This window comes from Megascapheus bottae, chromosome 9 (assembly GCF_031878675.1).
Source record: "Megascapheus bottae isolate mThoBot1 chromosome 9, mThoBot2.hap1, whole genome shotgun sequence".
Taxonomy (NCBI): domain Eukaryota; kingdom Metazoa; phylum Chordata; class Mammalia; order Rodentia; family Geomyidae; genus Megascapheus; species Megascapheus bottae.
The window spans coordinates 27,471,230-27,490,386 of record NC_143517.1 but is presented as its reverse complement, the minus strand read 5'-3'; the positions used below and the strand labels follow the sequence as shown (position 1 = coordinate 27,490,386).

The 19,157-nt window shown below is 38.6% G+C and overlaps 1 protein-coding gene across 1 annotated transcript; it reads left to right on the top strand.

Moving 5' to 3' along the window:
- Positions 1-10,862: 10,862 nt before the first annotated feature.
- On the top strand, positions 10,863-16,733 carry Fabp12 (fatty acid binding protein 12). The gene is made up of 4 exons (XM_090338687.1): positions 10,863-11,034; positions 12,567-12,739; positions 14,975-15,076; positions 16,642-16,733. Exons 1-4 carry the CDS (start codon positions 10,962-10,964, stop codon positions 16,690-16,692), a joined length of 399 nt encoding a protein of 132 aa, XP_090194813.1. The 5' UTR covers positions 10,863-10,961; the 3' UTR covers positions 16,693-16,733.
- Positions 16,734-19,157: the final 2,424 nt, after the last annotated feature.

The window sequence follows — 19,157 nt, the reverse complement described above, 5'->3', positions numbered from 1 at the left end:
AGGCACTGAAGTGAAACTGTAGTCTTGAGCTGAAGGGCTCAGGGACAGTGCCCAAGCAGAGTTCAAGCCCTATGACCAACAAAACAAAACAAAACACCTTCCTCCCCAACTTCTTATATAAAAGGCAGTCAATAAACTGTTTATTGATCCTTCAGAAAATCAATCACTTTCACCTCTCACTGGACCTCTGCAATCCTTTGATATTTTCTATTTTATTACCATGGTAGTATTTTGAAGTGATTTCAATTACATCCTTTTCTCCCCTACTGGACATTTTGAGGGCTGAGACTGGGTCTTATTTTTGTTATTTCCACAGAGAGAAGAAATTCCCAATGCTTTGGTAGAAAGGTATTATTTCTGCTCAAAGAAAGGAGGAAGCCTCTTTTTTTTTTTTCTTTTAAACTGTAACAATTCCTACTTCCAGACCCCTATAAAAATACTCTGTATTGGGCCGGGAGTTTGGCCTAGTGGTAAGAGTGCCTGCCTAACATGCATGAAGACCCGGGTTCGATTCCTCGGTACCACATACATAGAAAAAGCCAGAAGTGATGCAGTGGCTCAGGGTAGAACACTGGCCTTGAGGAAAGCCCAAGGACAGTGCTCAGGCCCTGAGCTCAAGCCCAGGACTGGCAAAAAAAAAAAAAATACTCTGTATGCCACCCACATTTCCCACATTTCTTCCTACCCATGCTCTATAATAGTGGTTGAGTGGTTGCATCTTGAAAGATAGGTCTTCTCTGCATAAGGAAGCTGGGCATATGCTACAATCCGGGGAAAGTATTTCTGCAGAAGTCATTAGGGATCTAGATGCATGCTAAATCTAATGACAGAGTTTCTTTTATATATATATATATATATATTTATTGTAATTAATAAAAGGGTTACATGATATTTGCCAGATAGAAGGTGCATTAATTCACATACATTGATACCCTTTCACATGTCTTGGTCGACAAATTTTCTTTTAAGAGAGAGAAGAGGGCCAGGAGTTTGGCCTAGTGGTAGAGTGCTTGCCTAGCATGCATGAAGACCAGAGTTCAAGTCTTTGGTACCACATATACATAGAAAAAGCCAGAAATGGTGCTGTGGCTCAGGTGGTAGGTCTCTACTCTTGAGAATGTCCAAGGACAGTATGCAGGCCCTGAGTTCAAGGCAGAAGAGAGAGGGGGGGAAGAAAGGACACATACACAGAGAGGGATGTATGAAGACAGGAAAAGATGGAAGGTATGAGGTCAAAAATCAGGGTATACCTAAATACACCAGAGGTTGAAACAGGAGGAAGGATTCTTTACCTAGAGCCTTTGGGAATGTCTCTTCCACCATTTTGTTTTCAGATTTCTGAACTCCAGAGCTTTGAGGGAACATGTTTCTGATACTGTAAGTCACCTACCTATTCCACAATCATTTGTCATAGCAGTCCTAGGAATCAAATACTGTCTATTTCTCTATCACTCTACTAGCTGTTGTTCTAGTTACTCCTTACCTGTTAGTTTTCCCTAGCTGTGCATTTGCTTCTCTTCTTCTCCACTCCAGACAAACTCATCTATTCCAGTACCCCTGGGATTGTTTTTCTAATTGAAATCTTAATTCCCTATGCTCCAAATCTGTTGATACTACTTTCTACAAGTCACTATAAAGTGATGACCTACTGGCTATTAAAATGTCACTTTTTTTCCTACAAAAGTTCTTCTCTACCTCCTTCTGATCCTTTTCCTTATCCTTCTTTTTCTCCTGCTCTAACTTGGGGGAGCCTTACACATGCTGAAAAGGCTATGCAGCTGAGCAAACACATTCAAAATTTACTTCTTCATGCTCTGCTTTATGGGTGTCTCATGATTAGGTAGGTATTGCCTAATAATCTCTTATCTCAACTCTTATATCCTTCCAGCCTCCCAAAACCTTACTGGATATACTACCTGTCTTACATACCAAAATTTATTCTTGCATTAATTAGAACAATTTGAGAGAAATTGAATTTATTAAAAAGAGGGAAGAAAGAAAAAAATGTACCCCTAGATACATTATCAAAAATGATCATTAACAATTTTGGGTGCTATATTCCAGCCTTCGTATTATGTAATTTTTATATTTATGGTCAGAATATATAACATTTTATTTGCTGACAAATATATGAATGATGGCTGGGGATGTAATCCAGTGGTGGTGTGCTTATGTGACACATGGAAGTCCCTGAGTTCTATCAGTTTTCAGTCTCACACACACACACACACACACACACACACACACAAATAGATGAATGAATAAGTCTCACTGCTTTTCAAAATGGCTAAACAGTTGCTCTTAATCCTTAAAAAAATTCCTCATCTGTTTTGAAATTTATTTCAAAAGACCAGACTGCCAGGTTGACAATCACCAGTAATTTCAGCACCCAGGAGTCCGAAGCCGAAGTATCTGAACCTACCAGAGACCAACCTGGGCTATATAGTGAGTCTGAAGCCAGCTTGGACAATATAATAGCACTCCATCTCAAAAACAAAGATAAAAATAAAATAAAACATCCCAAGCAGAAAGAATATTTGCTTATCACCTTCACATTGACTTCAGCCCCAATATTGAGATTTCCTTCTTGAATTTCCTTCCTGTCTGTGGAGCCATCATCAACATAGCGTGAGATGACGTATTTTCTTATGACAGCTATTCCACATTGCCCAAACCTGCTGAATAATTACCATGTAAATGTTCCTGGAATGTCATCACTCATTTCAGATTTCACAGTTGATGTTAACTTGAGGGGAAGAAATGAATCATGAACTGCCTGGCCTGAAACTAATTAGCTCCATAAAATACATGAAGCAGACGACTGAAATGTTCTGCCTTCCATGAAGAGATTTTCCACCACTGGATATTTCATGACAAGTTTTAGGCTACACCGTGGCTAAATTAAATTTGATTATCTTAAAGAGGAGACATCAAAATACTTGAAAAAGCCTGCTGGTAGAGTAGACATGAGTGATGGCCTACTTCATAGCAGTCAGGTGGACAGTGCCCTCAGGAGCCTTAGCTTTCTTCTGCCAATCTCTCCAGTCTTCCTAGGTTTTGCAACATTTTTAGTCATCGATGCTAGGCTTAATCTCCTGTCTTTCCTGCTCAAACTGTGAGAAAATCCAGTGTCCAACTGCATTGATTACAGGTTTTCAAAGCAGGAGATTAAAAGATCGAAAGGTGCTGGTTAGATACAGCTATAATGGTGATGTGTGGATTCTTGGTCCAAATGCATGGTTCCAGGTCTTTGAGCATGCTTGGCTTCTCTACGGAATTGCATATTGGTTATCCCTCATCTATCCTATGAAAGGATTCCATTCAGATCTCTTTCATTACTCAGAGAGGCATGGAATCTCATAAACTTCTCCCCGTGACCCCTCATCAAGTTGGTTTAACTTTCAGTTCATTAAAAAGCTATCTCATCTATTCTCAGGTCTTTCAGGAGTTGATGCCGTGGTCCCTGAAGAACACCTGTGCCATGGTGCAATTCATATAATATTTCTGATAACGTTCACATAACACCTATCAAGTTGCTACCTATAAAGCAAGATAAGCCAGCTTTCCTTGTAGCATACCTGCCAGAACACATTTTCAAGGAATAAATTGTCTTGACTTTTAGTAATTCACCTCATTACCTGCCCCCAAAAGAGAAGGTCAAGGCAAAGGCCCAGAGGAGGGGTGTGTGTGTGTGTGTGTGTGTGTGTGTGTGTGTGTCCACTTTTTCTATTCCAGTTTAATAATATGGCTCCCAATCATCAAAGTGTCATTATAGAATTAGTAGATTCTTGTTTCAGTGACATCTATAACACAAAAATGAAAAAGAACTGACTACAAAGCAGTTGTTTACTGTGGTAGCTGTAGTTGTATTATATTATAGGCCTCAAACAGTATCTTAGCCATGGACACAGCCCTCAGATCCTGTTGAGCTTTCTGCTTTTGTTTCTATAGGTACTAGGACCTTTGAAATCACTGCCATGTGGATGGAAAAGCAAGTTGTCTCCATGCTGTGCTATTTCTAGTTACACCCAGGTGTGAGAGACTATGGCAAGAAAGCAGTGCACTTCAGGTCCTGCTGACAACAGTGGAAAATCTCAATAGTGATCAGGCTAGGAGATGCAGGGCATGACAGCACAGGCGCCTTCTGTTTAAAGAAGAAAATGTGTTTTGAATCCAAGGTCCAGCATCAAAGGTGCTGCTATCCCAAGGACAAAGGCAAAAGAGCAGTACAGAGACTGGTTAAAATGGGTTTTCACATTATTTTATGAAGCTAATATCACACTCATTCCCAAACCAGGGGGAAAAAAAACAACAAAAAAGAGAACTACAGACCTATCTCTCTAATAAACACATACGCAAAGTTCCTCAATAAAATATTAGTCAATAGAATCCAGAAACAAATTTAAAAAATTATACACTATGATCAAGTAGGCTTCATACTACAGATGCAAGGCTGGTTTAACATTCACAAATCAATTAATGTAACACATCATATCAATAGAGCTAAGGTTAAAAATCATATGCTGATTTCTCTGGGCCCCGAGAAGACATTTGACCAAATACATGCTGAAAGCACTAGAAAAAAACAGGAATAGAATGTACATTCCTTAAAATAATTAAAGCCATATATGATAAACTTACAGCCAGGATCATACTAAATGGAGAAAGACTAGAACTATTTACCTTAAAATTAGGAATAAGACAGGGATGCCTACTCTCTCTACTTCTCTTCAATATAGCGCTGGAACCCTTAGCCAGAGCAATAAGGCAAGAGAAGGACATCAAAGGGATCCACATAGGGAAAGAAGAAATCAAACTATCCCTATCACAGATGACCTACCCTCTACTTGAGTGACCCAACAAACTCCACTCCCAAACTTCTAGAGTGAATAAACTACTTTAACAAAGTGGGAGGATACAAAATCAACCTTCAAAAGTCAGTAGCTTTTCTGTACATAAATACACTAACAGAAGGTGAAATCAAGAAAACGATCCCATTTGCAATAGCCCCCAAAAGAATAAAATATTTAAGAATTAACCAAAGATGTATAGGAATTATTTAATGAAAACTATAAAAGCATAACAAAATGGAAAGACATCCAATGCTCATGGATAGGGAGAACCAACATAGTGAAAATAGCCATAATGCCAAAATTGATATACAATTTCAATGCAATCCCCATCAAAATCCCAAAGACATTCTTTACTAAAACAGAAATGTAATTCAAAGGTTCATATGGAACAAGAAAAGACCTAGAATAGCCAAAGCAATTCTAGGCAAAAAGAGCAATGCAGGTGGTATTACAATACTAGACTTCAAACTCTACTATAAAGCCATAATAACAAAAACAGCATGATATTGGTACAAAAATAGACCAGAAGATCAATGGAACAGAATAGAAGATCCAGAAGTAAAACCACATACCTATAATCAACTTGTATTCAACAAAGGAGCAAATAGGCTGTGGAACAAACACAGCCTATTCAATTATTGGTGCTGGCAAAACTTGGCAGCCACATGCAGAAAACTGAAAGTTGACCCTAGCCTTTCATCATGCACAAGCATTAACTCAAAAATGGATCAAAGACCTTAATATCAGACCATCTTACTTCCATATGATACCATGCTTGGATCTTGGGTCCTTTCCTTATTTCATCAAATAAAGAATCAGAAAGCAGGAACAACTGATTTAAGGATGAGCATAAGGCATCAGAGAAGATGAGGAAAATTGCCAAAATCCCCTAACTCCACTTATGGGTCATTTTGTGCTATATGAGATCCTGTCCACCAACTTTCCAGGCAAGGAGGAGGAAGAGAAGGAAAGTACAAACTTCTAAGTTCAAGAGAAGATGTAAGTCACAGTGACAAAGGATGCATGGATGTTTTTTAATTACTTTATTGTTGTTTTAGAGGTGATATACAGCAGTGTTACCTTTATATACTTCAAGTAATATTTCTTTCCTTTTGCTTAGTAGCATCTGTTCCTTCATTCTCTCTCCATCTGTTTCTCTACCCATGAATTGCTTTGTTTGTGTTCATCAATGTTCAGGGCAGCCTGTGGGCTTCGCTGCTACACATTTTACCCATTTTCCAAGATCAGAAAACCAAAAAGCTGCATGTTCTCCCTGATATGTGGAAGTTAGATTAAAATGCAGTGGGAAAAAGTTTTAAAAAGAGACAGAAAGTGTTGTTCTTAATGTACTATGTTATCTCTCATCTCTTTTGCTGTCCCTTGGTTATCTCATATTGTTACAGTGTCTCACTTTGTTACCTGATATATCGGATATATTTGTATTTGGTTATCTGAAATTGGATAGGGAACGGGGGAAAATAAGATGAGGGGTGGGGGTGGGGGGGAGGGAAATGGGGACCAAGACATGTGAAAGGGTATCAATGTATGGGAATTAATGCACCATCTATCTGGCAAATATCATGTAACCCTTCTATTAATTACAATTAAAAAAGTGTATTAAAAAAAAAAGAGAGAGACAGAAAGGAGAAAGGGGACTTAGAAACCAGTAACCTATTGTAGTATGCATGGGGCTTCCTTCTGGGCAATTCCCAGCTGTTCTGACATCTGGTTGGATTGATGCCCACATGTAACCCAAGGGGAGCAGAGCCTGTCCCCTGAGTGGTCTACCTACTCCAGTCTGCCTGGGGTTTTTTTGTTTTTGTTTTTGCTCTCCCTTTTTGTTGTTCTTTTTGTTTATTTTTGTGGGGAGGGTTTGTCATTGCTTTGCCTTAAATACTTTCCTTCACCTGTAGTTTCTCCAGTTTTCTTTGTCATTCATCATCTTGACATTTTGAAGAGGATTTTGTAGAACTTTTCTCAGTTTTATCTTCAAATGGCTGGGAGTACAACATGATTCAGTGTTGGTTATGTGTGGAAGACCACAGAGGTCAAATACTTCTCACTGGCCAGAGCAGAGAGACATGCTATCTGCAGGAATGTCAAACTTCATAACGGGGCTAAGATGCTGTCTGCCAGGTTTCTTGAGTTATTGCTTTTACTTTTCTGTACTCTGTTCTTTGCAAATAAGTCTAAGCTTTGGGGATGGCTAAAAACTTTCAAACATCAGAATCAGCTGGAGAACTTGTTGCAACATGGAAATCCTGTCCCAGAGCTTCTGATACACCCAGATTGGAGCTTCCCACCCCCAAAATTGTCTTTCTTTCAAGCTTGCAAGTAACAGTGATACTGAACACAAAGGCCACACAAAGGCCAGCACTGGTCATTCACTGCTAACCTTCAGACTTGAGAGAGGGAATTTTAGTTAGGAAATTTAGGAGAAATTTTAGGAAAACATATTCCTAGGACCAGTATCTAGCAATTCTGATTAAGAAGACAAGATGGTTTACAAGAGCTGGCATTTTTGTTGCTTGGATGAATGCTTTGCTATGATATAATTGATGACATTGTCATTTAGTACAAGCGTGTTCAGTAGGAGATGGGTTCCTGCAGCTCCAGCTGCAGCTCCAGCTGCAGGAATCCCCAGCTGAGCAGAAGAGCTTGGGAACCCAGCAGGCAAGTCTGTAAGGGTCCTAAGACTCTGACCCCTCCGTCTTTACTCAGCCCATCAGCCCTCCAGGATGTCTCCCTATTATTTTGATTTGTCTGAATTGTGGGACTTCGTAGAAGTAAACAGCACAAGCAAGCCAGCACTGGTTTTCTATACTAGCCTGCAGTGAGTGAGCTTTCAGTGGAAATTTAGAAATTGTCAGTACGTATTTGTTTTATTTGTCTAAATTTTAAGTCATTCAATATATGCTGAAAAGATGTGTGATTACTAAAGAAATCCGAGCAGAGAGGAAGATGGTAAAATTATCCCCTGTTGTTACTGTATCTGACTTTGGTACCTGGTGTATTGTATATTGGTTTATTTATTTGAATTAGGGAAGGGAAGAGAAAAAACAAAAAGATGAGATAAAGGACAAAGGGTGAACCAATGTAACAGGATATTCAGAAGACAATATGTTGGAAATAAACCTTACAACTTGGGAGGGGGTAGGGGGAAAGAAAGTGGGAGAAAAACATGGGAAGGGGTAAGAATGTTTGGGAAGTAATGCACTCACTACCTTATGAATATAACTGTAAACCCTTTATATCTCACCCTGTCAATAAAATTAAAACAAAAAATCTAGGAAAAAAATTATCTTAAAAAATAAAGTCTAGAGAAATAAAAATTTAGAAAAATCTAAAAAAAGTTTTCCTTATATAAACTCAGAAAGAATTTTCAAGTAATTTTATTGTTAAATTATATATGCTATTATTCCATTTTTCTCCTGTCATGATTAAAAGATAACTTTAAAAAGATATTGATGGTGATGGTGCAGGCCTGGCGGCTCCTCTCTCACAGCCCAGCATGCTTGTTCCCTAGGCAACATTAGGCCCATTCAGTATAATTAGCTACCAACCCCCTGGCCTGGCGACCAGCCCCCTTAGGGCTGAGCTATCACCAAGCAGGCCAGCAAGGTTCCCCTACACCTTACCTATAGGTCACCTGAGGTGATCAGGCCATGACCATATAAGGTAGCAGGCCTCTCCCATTCCCTACAGGTTATACAGGCCACATCCTAACTATAGCCAGCGCTTCTTCCCACGTGCTCAACTATGTGGGAGGGGGTCTGCAGGTCCCTTCCAAGCATTAAACTTCTTCTTTTGTTCCCTGTACCTGGATGTCTGGGTGATATTACCTAACAGATATCATAACTTTAAAGATATCATAATTAAAGATAACTTTAGTAAAAGTTTATCTTTTGTTTTTCTGCCAGTCCTGAAGCTTGAATTCAGGGTTTGAGTAGTCTCCCAGAGCTTTGTTGCTCAAGGTTAGTGCTCTACCACTTGAACCACAGCTCTACTTCTGGTTTTTCTGTTGGTTAGTTAGCCTCTCTCCTAGCTTATGGTGGCAGCTGGCTTAGTATTCCTTGATAAAACACAGCCCTTCAATTCCTGTCAGCTTAATGTAACCTTTTTTTTTTCCATTTAAAATCTTTCTATCCTTTGTCTTCTTTGTGCAAATAATATTAGGCTTAAGGTGTGAGTAAATCCAGTAGGATCTCTTGTTGAGTTCCTCAATTACCTCTGCAAAGACTTCCTCTCTTTCTTAACAAAGTCACATTCACAAGTACTGGGTATTAGAATCTGAATACATCTTTTGTGTATAGGAGGCATAATTCCACCTGCTACAGTTCCCAATACTAGTAAAACTCGTTGGACAAGTATGTGAAGAATATTGGCATGAAGTTCTAGCTTTTAGTCTGCTACTGGCCTCCAGCTGCTCCTTTGAGGAGTAGGGTAAAGGAAGGCCTGGTACAGTAAAGCAGCCTCTACACTTGGGTCCCGTGATTGGTAAGTCCTGTGATGCTGTAGGTAAGTGAGGCTACATATACCTTGAAAAGAATGCGTGGTATGTTGCTGGGCCTAGAGGAGGCAGCGTACTTAACTGGAATACCATGCATTCCAACTATTCATTATGACCTGGGTTCCACGAGGCCCACAAAGCCCTGAGTTCAGGCAGGCCTGGAAACAGTTTATCCTAAGACTGTATCTAAGGTTGAGCCTAAAACTAGAAGTGATGGTAATCACAGGACCAGCTAGCTGAATCTAGGTCACCAGGGTAACACCAGTACCTTCCTCAGATCATGCCTAGCATAACCAAGGGCACTCTGTCACTAAATGAAGAATGAAAATCTTAAACAGGCTTATTGCTCAGTCAACTGAGTACACAGGGCAATTTGAGCATGGACAATGGTTTTATTCTGCTTAGTATTGGAGAGGCAACCATGACTGAATAGAAAACAAACTCAAGGGGCAATGGTCAGAGCAGCTGTCCTTGTTACTCATGTTGGGGGTAGGCGGAGTCAGGGAGTGGCTCAAGTCAAAGGGCTCACTAATCTCAGAATGGATTCATATGGCAGCTAGAAAATGATCAGTAACAAAGATGTGTGTGTGTGTGTGTGTGTGTGTGTGTGTGTGTGTGTGTGTGGTGTATGTATTTCCTCTCTTTTATCTACTATAGTCTTTTGCTCAATAGCATGTGGCTTAAAATGATTTTTTTAACCTTAAAGCTAATTCTTTTTATTTCCTTTTGCCAATCCTGAGGCTTGAACTTAGGGCCTGGGCACTGTCCTTGGACACTTTTTGCTCAAGTTTAGCTATTTCCAGCTTTTTCTGTGTGTGTGGTACAGAAGAATCGAACCCAGGGCTTCTTGCATGCTAGGCAAGCACTCTACCACTAGGCTATGCTCCTGGCTCCTAAAATTAACTGTACTTCAAATGCCATAAACTTTCTGAAGTTTAGTTCAAATTATCAGGAAAAAAAAAGCCAAGGGATAGCTGCTTTTTCATTTTAATGCTTGTGATAAAAACAAGACAGATATGAACTTTGCTGATCTAGATGATAGTAAGGAAAAAATCAGTTTTCCTTCCTTTTTTTTTTTTTTTTTTGGTGGGTCATGGGGCTTAAACTCAGCCTGGGCACTGTCCCTGAGTTCTTCAGGTTAAGGCTACCACTCTACCCCTGGGCCTGGGCATTGTCCCTGAGTTCTTTAGCTCCAGGCTACAGCCTTACCCTTGAACCAAGCCCCCACTTCCAGTTTTCTAGAGGTTAATGGGAGATAAGAGTCTCAGGTCCTTTTGTGCTATGCCCAGGCTGGCTTTGAACCTTGATCCTCAGATCTCAGCCTCCTAAGTAGCTTGGATTATAGGCATGAGCCACCATGCCCGGCAAGTTTTCCCTTTTATGTCAGTTTTTTCTTCCTTCATTGTTCTTTCTGAACACTGCATTTAAAAAAAAAGGTTTCATTTCTATTTCATGAAATACCAACACAGATATCTATATGAATTTTTTTTTAGGTGGTGAAGTGGATCCGTGTGTCTGGTATATCCTACAAAGAAACTCTACCCTGAACTATACTACTCACTTGAAGCGATTTTTCTCTGCGATCAACTTATTTCAGTATGGTGGACCAGCTCCAAGGAACATGGAAATCTATTTCTTGTGAAAATTTTGAAAATTACATGAAGGAGCTGGGTGAGTTATATTTATTTACATATATCAGTATGAGAGAGAGAGTTTTAATAGCACATTTTTTTTCTATATAAAACACAATTAATCTTGGGTCTCCTAATTTGTCACATAGAAAGGATAAATATTAAGTCAATACTAAAATTCAGGTCTGGCCAAATCTAACTAGACTGGAAATGATATACTCTTTCATACAATTTACCATGGAGTTATATAAATACTAGTCACTAGGCAGAAAGTGATTCAAATAGGTAATTTAAAAATTTTAAACCACAGTTATTTAAAACATGATTATAAACATTTAATCATTACAGGATTAAAAAAAAATCTTGTTTCCCTTCCGTTGGTTACAGTCAGGGACATTCTCCCCTTCCCTGAATTCTTAGCATAAGAATGTGCCTGCATAGTTCCTTGCCCTAAGGTCACTAAGCAATTCTTGCCTGCTTGTATTGATATGTAAACATCCTACCACCTGACCTCCTACCCTACCCTGAGCAGTACCCCAACCCCCTCTCCTGAAGAGGCATATAAGCCCCTGTGTGAAAAATAAAATTCGCAGCTTGATCAGAAGGCTTGTCTTGCTGCCTTCTTCGTGTCTCCTGTCCCTTTCATTCCTCCCTCTAGGTTCTTGGCCCTAGTTGACGTCCCGCCGGACGGGACAGGTTACCAGCATACTGTGGCCTGTGGCTACTACAATTCAATCTTGGCCCCTGTGATCTCTCAGCTTTCTCTTCTACAGTCTGACATCCCTCTTCCTCTCTTTTATACACAAACTTCTGATTATTTTAAGGATTCTTTCTTATAACCCAGGATAATCTTCTCATTTCAAGTCCTTAAATGAGACTCTCTAACATTCAAGGTAGCAATGAAAGGAGATGGGAATGTAAATATCTTGGGGAAACATTATTGAATTATTACATGTTATGATTGCTTTTTTCAACATGAATTCCATAAACCACATTTCCCCACTGTTTCTTCTATTTGAAATTTACTTTAGGTATTGTTGTATATTGTTCACATCTTTTAATCCCAGCTATTTGCAAGGCTGAGATCTGACTGACTGTGGTTCAAAGCTAGCTCAGGCAGAAAAAAACATGGTACGCTTGTCTCCAGTAAACTACTCAGAAAAATCCAGAAGTGGTGTGCTATGGTTCAAATGGTAGAATGTTAGCTCTCACACAAAGAGGCTTAGGAACAATGCCTAGGACCCAAGTTCAGTCCCTAGAAATGGCAAAAAAAAAAAGAAACTAAAAAAAGAAAGATTGAACAATAGCAGATATAATATGGTAATTGTGCTTTAGAAAATCTTGTATATAGTAGGGATGTTTGTGTACAATATTATGACATCCATAATGTCACTGAGTTGTACACTTAAAATGGTTAATATGGCATATCTATGTTAATGGTATCACAGAAAAAAAAATAGAGGGGAAAAAAACATCCGAAAGCTCCTCTTCAGCCAAGATTTGTATAAATAAACATGAGTTTTTGGAGCCAACAAAAGACTGAACTCTTTTCCTACCATCCCTGATTTTTAGGAATAAAAAAAGCCAGCAGGAAGCTAGGTTGCCTGGCGAAACCCACTGTGACCATCAGTGCTGATGGAGATGTAATCACCATCAAGACTAAAAGCATCTTTAAAAACACCGAAATCTCTTTTAAACTGGGAGAAGAATTTGAAGAAACTTCACCTGCTGGTTATAAAACTAAGGTGATTCTCACAACAGCCTTTTGTAAGCATGTTAGTCAGAAATCACTCTTTGGGGAGATGGTGGAGCCCACTTGCAATCCCAGCACTCTGGAGGCTGAGGCAAGAGGATCCTGCATTTGAGGACTGACATTGGCTATGTTGCGAATTCCAGAAGAACTTGGGCTGCATAGTAGGATTCTGTCTCAAAAACAAAAGCAAAACCAAATCATTCTAAGTAGGCAGTAGGAGCCTATTTAGATCATCTTTTGGCTAAACCATAAGTTGAAGATGTAGAAGTTCAATGATATTAAGAGCTGGTTGGGATCCTTGTGGAAAAATGCCTGGTGGTCAGGGGTAGAGTTGGTGATAATGTCTGGGGTGGGCACCTGATAATGTAAATGCTTGCCAGACCAAATTTGGAGGATCCTATCTGTCTATTACAATTTAGTATTCTCAGAAACGAACCTCTCCCTTTTCAAGTTTCCCACAAAGAGAATTACAGTGAACAAAACTTGTGACAGCAGATGTAGATAAGGTTATGCAATGGTATGAGTTAGAGACCCTCAATGGCCTCCAACAGTGGGGAATTGTTTCTAATTCATAGCCATGTTGGGGTGGGGTGGAGATGAGGAAGTTTGTGGGGAGGTGGAGGATAGGTTGGAAGGATTTCTGCCCCTTTTTAATGGTCTCAGGGATTCTGGCCAGAAGAAGTGCAACTGCTTTGTTATTGCATCATATGAAACTTGGGGTCTCCCTTGGTCAAAAAGACAAAGACACTTTGAGCTTCTTTTAATCTCAACCTGGAAGTGACACACAAGCTCCAATTGCAATATGACTTTATTTGTAATATATATTTTATGTGTAACTTATTGTTTGCTTATTGTCTGTTTCTTCACACTCATGTGTGAAGCACCACAGATAGGGAATTACTACCTATTTGAAAGAACACATAATAATGGATAAAAAAAAAAAACAATCAAAAAACTACTTGTTGGTTGAAATGAATGCGAACTCAGGAGAGGATTACTCATTCTTCTGGAGGGCCATATTCTGATATAAGGGACCATGATGCCATTTTAATAGTTACTAACTAAATATTATACACTACTTCCTATATATGACAAAATTTATATTCATGTCAAAAGTTTTTACTTAACATGTTCAATAAAGATGTCTATACTATATTAAACCCAAATAAATTACAGGAATTTTTTTTTTTTTTGCCCATCCTGGGGTGTGATCTCAAGGCCTGAGCACTGTCCTTGGGCTTTCTCAAGGCTAATGCTCTACCACATGAGCCACAGCACCACTTCTAGCTTTTCCTGTGTATGTGGTACCCAGGAATTGAACCCTGGTCTTTGTGCATGCTAGGCAAGCACTCTACTAATAAGCCAAACTCCTGACCCAAATTACAGGAATTTTATATATTTATTTATGTATATATAAATATATTGTTGAAAGGTTTTATTAACACTGATTTTTACATCATATTTCAAATGTCATGTTCAACAAACAAGTATTCAAGAAGGGAATCTCTATATGCAATCACTGGCCCATAGATTTTAGAACATAATTAAAATTAAGCTGAGAGGGGTTTTTTTTTAATGAAAAATATTGTTAAATAAGCAAGACAAAGGAACTTTTTTCCTTTAATTCGGTCTTCATATGAGAGTTTTAATTAGCTCATATGGATTTAAGTTGGAACTTAATTGTGATACATATGCATATACTATATAGACAAGCTATTATCTTTTGTATTAAAATAATCTTTATGTATAATGAAATAGTTTGCCTATACAGTAAAAGATAAGAAAGTTTCACTTATTCTTCAAGTTATTTTTACACTTTTTTATGTGTCAGTACTGAGGCTTGAACTCGAATTCACACACTTGATTGACTTTTTCCACTTAAGTCTAACGATGCTCTTCTACTTGAACCACACACCTCTGCTTCTAGCTTTTTGTCACTTAATTGTAGAGAAGAGTGGTTCCAGTTATCAGCCTCCTGAGTAGCTAGGATTATAAGAATGAATCACCAGCACAGCTTTTGTTTTACACTTATAACTTTCCCCCCTAGTAAAAATAGTCAACAAGACTATTGAAAAAGCCCTGAAAATTGAAAAAGTCTTAAAATAAATGGAATTGTAAATGCCATCCCAAAGCCAACTGAGCCAACACAACATAGGAAAAGAAAATGATATCCAGTAAAATGTTAGTGTGCAAACATGTGTTTGATTTGATTCTGTCTGCATTTCAGAGTACTGTAACCTTAGACAATGACACTTTGGTTCAAGTTCAGAACTGGGGTGACAAGGAAACCACTATACAGAGAATGCTGGTGGATGGGCAGATGGTGGTGGTAAGTGAACACTTTCTCACTGTTTTCTCCTCTGTTGCACATTTCAACCACAACTTCTAAACCAATGAAAAGGAGTATTACTTTTTACTTTGTAAGAACTGAGAGAAAACATTGACAGATGAATGTATACTTGTAATTATTATAAAATGCAAATGGTTTGATGAACTGGAAAAGAACAACTAAAGAGAATAGAAATGTGTGGCCCTTGGGCCGGGAGTTTGGCCTAGTGGTAGAGTGCCACAAAGACCCAAGTTCAATTCCTCGGTACCATATACATAGAAAAGGCCAGAAGTGGTGCGGTGGCTCAGGGTAGAACACTAGCTTTGAGGAAAGTCCAAGGACAGTGCTCAGGCCCTGATATTTCCACTCACATATGAATCAAAGCAAGCATGCCAAAATTGTTGCCAGTCCCCTGCTCTGTACCAGGATTAACTTCTCATTCTTTTTCCAAATCATTATCAAACCAGAGTACAAAAGGAAAGTGTAAACTAGAGATAGGAAGTGTTCTCTCTGACTCCTAGGTAAATTAATATGTGTAACAAGCAGCACTTGCCCACCATGTGTCCAGATTCCCATGTATTAACTCCCCAACTCTTCAACAAGCCTTTGTGGTAACATTCATTAGCTCACTTAGCATGTGAGGAACCAGAGATCCACATGATGAAATACCTAAGGATACAAAGCTAGAAAACTGTGGTGGTGTTGGGATTAAGACTCTCCTTTGGTGCCCTCTCAAGATGGCTGCTCAGGTCATCATTCCATTCCTACAGAGTTGAGGGAAGCTAGTCCATGATTCTCCTCCTCTCAAAACCCACCGGCTCCCAAGGTAACTTAAAAGGTAACTTTTGACATATATAGAATAGTTCAGAGGAATGCTGCACCATCGGTGTGAAGAGTATCTTTATTGATTATGGGATTTTAATATGTACAATGAAGAATATATTCTGTTCTTTATCACCTTAGAAGGAGAGAATTAAGAATGATTGCCTCTAGTGCTTCTTATAATAACTTTAGTCAATATACATGTCAATAAATAGCTCAACAAATAAACTGCTCTTTAGAAAGAAGGTGAGACTTAAACTCCAAAGTCAGAGATTTCGTTTTACTCAGTATTCACAAGGCTTTAGACAAGTCACTCATCCTCACAACATTCCAGCTCCTTCAAGCTGGACAAGAACCCTACTAAAAGTTTCCTGAAGGAATTAAACAGCATTGTGTACAAATGTTACCTGTGTTCTGAAAACTACAAAATAGTAAAATGGTGTACTATTTGAAAAAAGTTAAATATGCAATAAGAGAGAAAAATCTTTCAATGTATGCATTAAATATATTTCAATGAAAATTTCTGATTTCAAATTGTATGCCTTGCTCTTTTCATATAGCAGTAAATATGTCATATGTGCCATCTATTCTGTATATGCCAAGCATATCTACCTAGAGAGTCTATATAGAAGATTTTTAAGAAATGTTATTAATGTCATTAATTCTATTATTTAATTTATATTTTTCTATGTATGAGTTTTATCAATAAAACTGAACTATTCCATCTTTCTTTTGTCTTGCAGGAAAGCTCAGTGAATAATGTCATGTGCAAGCGAATATATGAAAGGGTATAAGCAAACCAAGTCTCAGTCTCTTGGTACTTTAAACTGCTAGGAATGATAAAAATAAAATTAAATAAGAATGATGAAATAAAATGTGATAACTGTTAATAAGAGAGAACCCTTCTTTACACAAATACCCACAATTTTGGCTGCCCTATTAAATATACCTACATGACACATTGATAGGCACAGAATCCAGGATTATATAGCCTACACCATGCATAGCCAAGGTTATATATTCAGAGATGTGCTTTATATTGATATTTTTCTCATTAGGCAAGTTATATTCATTATGACCTACCCTGTACTGAGAAAATAACACTAACTTTTTTTTCCCTATTAAGTAGTTATACACAGAGGTTTCAATTTCGTGAGGTTATGAGCACAATGCGACCCCTTCTGTCATGGAAGTATTAACTTTTAATGAACTACTTGGGGGTGCAAATGTTCCTCACAAGTTACACCAGAGTTGTATATGAAAGAACCATGTTTAGAACTGAGACACCAACACAGCAAGCTATAAGTACAGGCAAGGGCCTAACCATGATCACCACCATAAAAGCCACCACAATGGTGAATATTCAGTTTCATGTGCAGAATAATTTGTTTTAGTTGCAAAATATTGTTTTATTTATCTCACATAGTGTCAGGCCTGGAAGGGATTTAAGAGGTCATGTGGATTAAGCACCTCATTTTGTAGACTGGGAAACAGACCCTGTTAACGATAGATCATGTAACTACAGATGTCAAGGCAATCCCATCATGCAGACGGTGTCAGGCAGAACTAAAAGGTACAACCCTGTTCTGGGCCAACCATAATAAAGGAATGGAAGTTGAAGGGTACATAAAACCAGGATCCTGATGCCGAACCAAGAGTCCAGGGCAGCAGTACTTCAGCCTACCAAACAAACGTCCCTTTGCCTTACGGAGCATGGCAGGATGATTGTTTGAATTATGACCTTTTGGGTCATGACTTGTTTGCCCCAAATAATTGGCGGGGCCACCTTGGTATTTTGGTGAAAGCAAGCAAAATGCTCTACCTCCTAATTAGCTGGGTTCACGTTCTGTACCTCCTCAATCAGACATTTTGATCAGATGTATATCATTTAATGAAATTATAATATATTTACTCCAGTCCCAAGCAAAGTTCAAGCATGATTGCTTAGCTAATGCAAAGTGGCCCCAAAATAACTGTAGTTTAAGGGAAAGGAACTATACCTTCCTTACTTCAGGATATAAGCTCTTCTTTGCATAAAACTTGTGAGTTAATTTTGCTTATAAGTGGTTTTCATTTTTTCCAATCAGTAGACCATTGTGTCAAACAAATTGCATGTAGAGGCTTAATAGGTAAAGGAAACCAATCCAGAGCTTCCTACTTCATCTCATCTGCCTCTCTCATCTCCACAAAAGGCTTCAGAGACTATCTCCAAAATTGTCTTTATAAACAATAGTGTTAAAATGTTCAGCTCACTGATATGCTTAGCATATTTATATTATACAGTTACTCAAACACAATCAAAATGCAATTTTTTGTGCCAGTATCAAGACTTGAACTTGGGGCCTCATGCTCTCAGTGTTCTTATTCACAGTTGGCATTCAACCTCTTGAACCACACCTCCAGTTCAACACTTGGTTGGTTTCTTTGAGATATAATCTTCCAGACTTTACCACGCTGGCTTCAAACTCTATACTCAGATCTTCATCTCCTAAGTGGCAAGGATTATACTATAATCTAATTTTTGAGCATTTGTTTGTGTATTTATTTTTCCATTATCTGTTTGTCTTTTGTTCCAATACTGGAAGCTTGAACTCAGGGCCTGGGTGCTATCCTTTAGCATTTTGCTCAAGCCTAGCAATCTGTTATTTGAGTCATACCTCCATTTCTGGCTTTTTGCTGTTCAATTAGAAATGAATCTCTCAGGAGTCTTTGAACCTTAAGCCTAGGTGTCTCTGAACATTTAAGATAATGTGAATCGGAATGAACTCCAGGAAATGAGAGATTTTGTTGCTGCTGTTCTTTTAGTTTTGTCTTTTTTATTCATTTATTTGTCCAAGGTGGTAAAGGGGGTCAAAAAATAGAGACAAAGTGTGTATTTACTGGATACTGCATTTGCTACAAATTGTGGGTGAGGACAGGAGGAAAAGCTGGGAGAGAGGGAAGGGAAGGGTGACATTGCCCAAAAAGAAATGTACTCACAACCTGAGTTATGTCACTATAATCATCCCTCTGTGCATCACCTTTATAATATAAATTTAAAAATGTCAAAAGGAACATCTGAAATCAACATTTGGTGGATGTGAATGAGAACGATTCGAAATTGCAGAAGAAAAGGCTAGTGAACCAGAAGCAGGAGCGATAGGATCTAGCCAAGCTGCAGCCCAGCACCGAATGAAGACCAAGCAATGCTCTTGGCAGCAGAAGGCCCCTTCGTCAAGGGTGAATATCCTCCTAACGTAGACACAGCCACAGCCCTGTG